The 5679-nt window shown below is 60.8% G+C and overlaps 1 protein-coding gene across 1 annotated transcript in view; it reads right to left on the bottom strand.

Annotated features, from left to right (window-relative positions):
- The window catches only part of STAB1 (stabilin 1), a 29642-nt gene extending 27695 nt beyond the window's left edge, over positions 1-1947 (bottom strand). The window contains 1 exon segment of the mRNA XM_017862442.1: positions 1768-1947. Coding sequence (XP_017717931.1) covers positions 1768-1839 — 72 coding nt within the window. The 5' untranslated portion in view covers positions 1840-1947.
- Positions 1948-5679: the final 3732 nt, after the last annotated feature.

A 5679-nucleotide genomic window follows, 5' to 3' on the forward strand; every position in this document is an offset into this window, starting at 1 on the left:
TTTTTTGAGGCGGAGTCTCACTCTGTCGCCCAGGCTGGAGTGCAGTGGTGCAATCTCAGCTCACTGCAAGCTCCGCCTCCCGGATTTACGCCATTCTCCTGCCTCAGCCTCCCGAGTAGCTGGGACTACAGGCGCCCGCCACCTCGCCCGGCTACTTTTTTGTATTTTTTAGTAGAGACGGGGTTTCACCGTGTTAGCCAGGATGGTCTCGATCTCCTGACCTCGTGATCTGCCCGTCTCAGCCTCCCAAAGTGCTGGGATTACAGGCTTGAGCTACCGCGCCCGGCCACCTGAATATTTTCAATCCAGGGTTGGTTGAACCCAAGTACAGGGTGCACAGATACAGAGGGCCAACCGCATTTACCATGAATCTTAGCTACGCAGGGTGCTGGAATAGAGGCCAGGTGGCTGTGTTAGAGTGGCCAGCACTGCTGCAGCCCCATCCACAAGGAGCATTCACAGCCATAGGTCTCTGACAAGGAAAAAACTCTAATCTGAGGCCCCTCACTGACCTCTGTCCTCACTGCCTAGAGCATGAGGAGGTGGCGGAGGCCTTTGAAATTCCCTTGCATAGTACACAGGGCAAAACTGAGTTAAGGGGAGGGCAGGAGCTCACCTGCAGGGCTCTCAGCACAGCCCTGGAACCCTTGGCTCTTCCCCCATCACTGTCACCTTCTCAGCCTCATATCTTCCTGTCCCCAGCCCTGGCCTGGTCCTGAAGCTGGTGAGGCCGCTCTCCCTGGTGCCTCTCGGAGGGACCACAGGCATCCAAGAGAAAGCGCCTGATGGTGGCAGGGGGCCTGGGTCCCTTGCTGGAGTGACTGTGGGATCCTGGGCAAGTCCTCTCCTCTCTGGACCTTAGTCTGCCCATCAGTGCCATGGGGATGGTGGTAGCTGCCCAAAGAGGCAGACACGCTGGGCCTCACAGGAGAGAGGCTACCCCCATCACCAGGGTGGGAGGCTCTTCCAGAAGCTCCCGGAGGCCCCTACCGTGGGGCCTGAGCAGACCTGCAGCCAGGAGCCTGTCACAGGGACCTGACCGAGGGGCTGGCCATGGCTGCATACCGGGACCCTGTCTGCTCACCAGCACAAATGGACGGCCATCACAGGCAGGGTTTTGGAACATGGCTTCAGAGTGGGAATGGCCTGTCCCTGTCATCCTAGGGCTTTGGCTTCCTCATGAGGACAGAAGGAGTTGCCCCAAGGCTGTGAGGAGTCAAGGGGACCTGCCCGGGGCTGTGGCTGCTCTGTGGCAGCTCTGAGGCTGAAGTGTGTCCTTGCCAGCTGCTCACAACCCCGGGCACTGGGGGTGAGTGACTCATTCTGCTTCCCAGTACTCGTGGGGCTGGACACAGGCACACACGTGCACACACGTGCCCCATGTGAATCTGTAATCCTCGGGGGTTAGAGGTGATCACATCTTCAACCCCCAGGTGAGGGCCACGTAAGACCTGGGCCTCTGTCTGGGCCAGAAGGGCAGGACGGGCCTGCCTCTGTGCCCTTCAGCTGCAGGCTGGGGAGCCCTGGCCCGGCATAGTCAGAGGAGGGCAGGCTGACACACCCCTGAACCCTGGGTGGCTGGGTGCAGACCTCAGCCTGGGGAGGTGGGCACAATAGCCAGCCCCCAGGTCTGCTCAGAGGCCAGACAAGGCGCCAGCTGTGGTTTCTCCCCAGGCCCATGCCCCTCCATGTCCAGTCCCTCCCTGTTCCCACCACCGGCTGGCAGGGCCCAGACACCGTATGCCCCTGTGACTGGCTCACACTTACCTGCCCCCTGATGAAGACTGCCAGGCAGAAGGCCAGGAAGCAGAGCGGGAGGAGGCCCTGGGGCCCCGCCATGGCTGGTGGGCACGCTGTCCAGGACAGAGTCAGGGCAGCTGGTGGCGTAGGGAATGAGCTCTAGGAGGCAGGCACAGCACAGGCAGGCAGGACGGGGCGGGCAGTGGCCTTAAAAGCAGCCCGGAGGCCCCGCCAGCTCACCCCCACAGGAACCCGCCAGGATTTCCTCCTGCGTATCAGCAGCCTGCAGGCGGAAGGGAAGGTGCTGGCCACTGACCCCCCATGGACGGCCTGAGCCCTGCTCAGGGCTTCCTGGCCGGGACCCTCCTGGCATCACAACCTGGAAGCCCAGGCCACATGAGCCCCAGGACCTGGGCTCTATCAGAGGTTCTGAAGCAAATCCAAAGGCACACGTGAACGACTCCCCGCCTGCGAGTCCAGTGTGTTTCATCCAGAGGCTCTGGGGGTTCTGGTCGGCGGAAGGCAGGGCAGCCCCTGAATGGGTCTGTCTGTTCCTGCCTCCATCTTTCCAGCTCCAGGGTGCTCATGGGGCTCTGACTCGCTACAGGCACCTTGCTAGCCCACCAGACCTGCATCCCCTCACCAGCCCCAGCCACTCCCAAGCAGCTGGTCCTGCCCGCCAACCCCCATCCACCCTCCCTCCTTCCCTATCTGCCCTCCACTCAGCAGCCCATGCTCAGCCAGCTTGCTGCAGCACCTCCAAACCCCACTCCAGCCTGCTGGTCTCTCTGGACTCTCCCCAGCCAGGTGTGCTCCAGCCGCACAGGCCTCTCTGCTCCTTCAGTGAGCTCCCCCGTCATGTGCTGCTACCCCAGATTGTCACACTCTGGCTCCTTCTCACAGGTGCAGTCTCAGGTCAAGGGCCACCACCTCAGAGCACCTCCCTGGTCTCAGCCTGCAGGTGGCCCTGTACCTGGTCCACCTCCTGGCAGCACCGGCCACCAGCTGACATTGGCTTGTTCCATTTGTCTCCCCTGGAACATTAGCTGTGGGAGAGTAGGGGCGGTGTCTGGCTGGTACGTAGATGCTCAGTACACACGTGCAGAAGGAATAAATGAATGGAGGTGGCTACTTTTATGATCCCTCTGCTACTGGTGGGGAAACTGAGGCTCAGAGGGGCTGGGTAGCTTTTCTGAGGTAATCAGTTTTCAAATCCAATCCCAGGGCTACTGCCTGTGAAGCCACCGCTGCCTGCACAGCCAGCACCCCCGGGAGGTGCAGTGGGCCCAGGCTGAGGGCCTCTGCGTGCCAGGGCTGCAAGTGGTGGGCCTTGCCTCCAGTTGTCACTACCCCCAACTGCAGATGGTGTAAAAGCTGGGGAGACAGGAGTGGGCCAGAGCCCGGTGGCCATCTGTACATGCTTCGGTAAAGGCCGGGTTGGGGAAATTTTCTCCTCCCCAGCACACCTCTACTCCCATCAGTTTGGAGGGGCCTTCAGGCAGGCCTCTGAGATCTGGCTGGGATGGGGGTTGCAAGGGGAGACCTTCCCCCTATTCCCCACACCCACAGTCTCTCTGGGGGTGCAGGGTCCTCCAGGCAGGACCCCCACTCTGCTGGCACCAAGGGAAACTGGGGAGCAGAAGCAGGTGTGGGAGCCAGGCTGGCCACGTTACCCACCTCTCCACAGCCCTGCCTGACCCGGTGGCCCCAAGGTCCTGGGGGCTGAGGCTCCTGGCTGGGCCAGGATCAATTATGCTGGGCTCACGGGTCCCACTCCAGCAGCAGAAATGGGGTTGAGGAAGAGTGTGGCATGGGGTTGGCTCCCAAAATCCCAGGTCCTGCCGCATCAGGCTCCCTGAAGCAACCCTCAGGGAGGGGCCCACGAGCCTGTTTCAGGGACATGAAGACAGACACAGATGGGCATGCGCCCCGCCCTCCACTATCCACCACCTGGGTCCACCTCCCCACAGGCCTCCCCTGCTGCCATTCAAGGGCCACCTCGGTGAGATGCCCCAGCCCCCACCAGCCATCCCAGACTCTGGGATCTCTGTTCCCCTCGCCCCTCCTCTACTCTCCACAGGGGTTGAGACAGGTGGGGTTAGGCCCTGGGGTGACTGACACACAAGGCCTGCAGGACGGCCTGAAGAGGGTGGCATGCCCTGCACTCAGGCAGAGGGGCAGCGGTTGGTGTGGCAGGGGTGCCCTGAGGAGTTTGCACAGACTTCTTGTTTGCCCTGGGCTCATGGTTTAGCCACAGGCCAGCATGGCACTGTCCAGACAGGCCATGGCCCTGTCATGCCTCCCATGTTCCAAGAAGTATCTGGTTCCTGGAGGGCTGCTCCTTCCTTTCCCCCAACCCCTCACCCTCCTGTGTCTCCAGGGCACCCTCTCTCCACCATGCAACCATGCCCCGGAGGGAAGCCCTGCTGGGATCCCAATGACCCTTGATTTAGAAGACGCAGACGGTGTCAAACTCTCCTTTATTGGAATAGAGAATACAGGCAGCAGGAATCACACTTGGTGCTGGCAGCTCCAGGTCCCCTGCCCCCACGGGCTCTCCCACTTGTCTGGATCAGGGGAGACCTCCACTTTGAAGAACAACATGGGGTGGGAGCTTCCAATGTGCATTCTGCTACCAGCCTCAGGATTAGCAGCAAGATGCCCACAATGACAGCAACAGCAACAAAGGACTGGACTCAACACTTCAAGAAAGGACGTGTAGAAGAGAAAGTCAGACCCACAGCATCACATGTTAACAACGGTCCCACAACAGCAGACATGACACAGGTGTGCACGGCCGCACCACCTGCAGGAGGCTGACAGCACACCGACAGCCCTGGAGGCGCCCGGCATTCTCACTCCCAACATGAGAAAGAATTAACACAACACACACACGTTCACATTCTCTGCGAGGACAGTCAAATTAAGGTACCAAAGGGAGGAGAAAACATTTTAAGAGAACACAAAAGCCTGCTGCCCTGCCCCAGTAGGCACCAGGCTAGACACAGCAGGCGGTGATGGCTGGCTGTGGCCTGGGCTAGCCGGTGAGCTCGACAGGCAGCTCACGGCCACACAGGGCCTCCCACTGGCGAGCCAGCAGCGAGATGAGCTTCTCTCGGCTCTCGGCACTGGGGACAAACACCTGCCACTGGACTTCACGGCCCTGGCCGGCTCTGGCTGGGCCACCTGGCACCTCCCCAAAGTGGTCCAGGGTGACACTGCCCATGAGGTCATGACCTTGCACATCATCAAAGACGAGGGTGAGGGCCTGTGGGTAGGTCTGGTAGCCCATGAGCACTCGGTCCAGGTCCCGGACGCGGCGGCCATCGTCCAGCCGGTACCTGTCTCTCTGCGGCGGTTCTTTGGCAAACTCGGGCAGTGGGTAGTGGATACAGTCCTCATCCAGGAGGAAGATCTCAGAGCTGGTGAGCAGGAGTGTCTTGGGGCGCAGGGGGCCCCTGCAGCACCCAGGGGGTGGCATGCCCACCTGGAAGGCCTGCACATACAGCAGGATGCTGAGGGCTGGGGCCTTCTCTGGCTCAGCCATCTTTTGGGCCACAATGAACGTCAGGTCCCCAATCTCCTCCTCACTGGGGTAGGTGAACTTGACACGACTAGAGTGGATCAGCTCATAGTTCTCCATTTTCCCTGCAGAGAGATGCCACCAGGGCTGTAGCCTGGAACCGGCCCCTGGTGGGGCTGGGAGCACCAAGGGCCCCAAGTCAACCGAGAGACCCCAGCATGAGAGAGGCAGGAGAGGATGCTCCAAGAATGGGGCCCACAGGCCAGGAGCCCAGAGCAGGCACCGGAGATGTGTCTGCCAGATGGTTGAGGGACTGCTGGGGTGGAGACTCTGCCATCGAAAAGCCCCACATAAAACCCTGGCCAGCTAAGTGAGAAAAGAGAGATAGAGGCAGAGAGGGTTCTGGGGCACAGAGA

The sequence above is a fragment of the Rhinopithecus bieti genome, unplaced genomic scaffold, assembly GCF_001698545.2.
Source record: "Rhinopithecus bieti isolate Rb0 unplaced genomic scaffold, ASM169854v2 scaffold_64314, whole genome shotgun sequence".
Taxonomy (NCBI): Eukaryota; Metazoa; Chordata; class Mammalia; order Primates; family Cercopithecidae; genus Rhinopithecus; species Rhinopithecus bieti.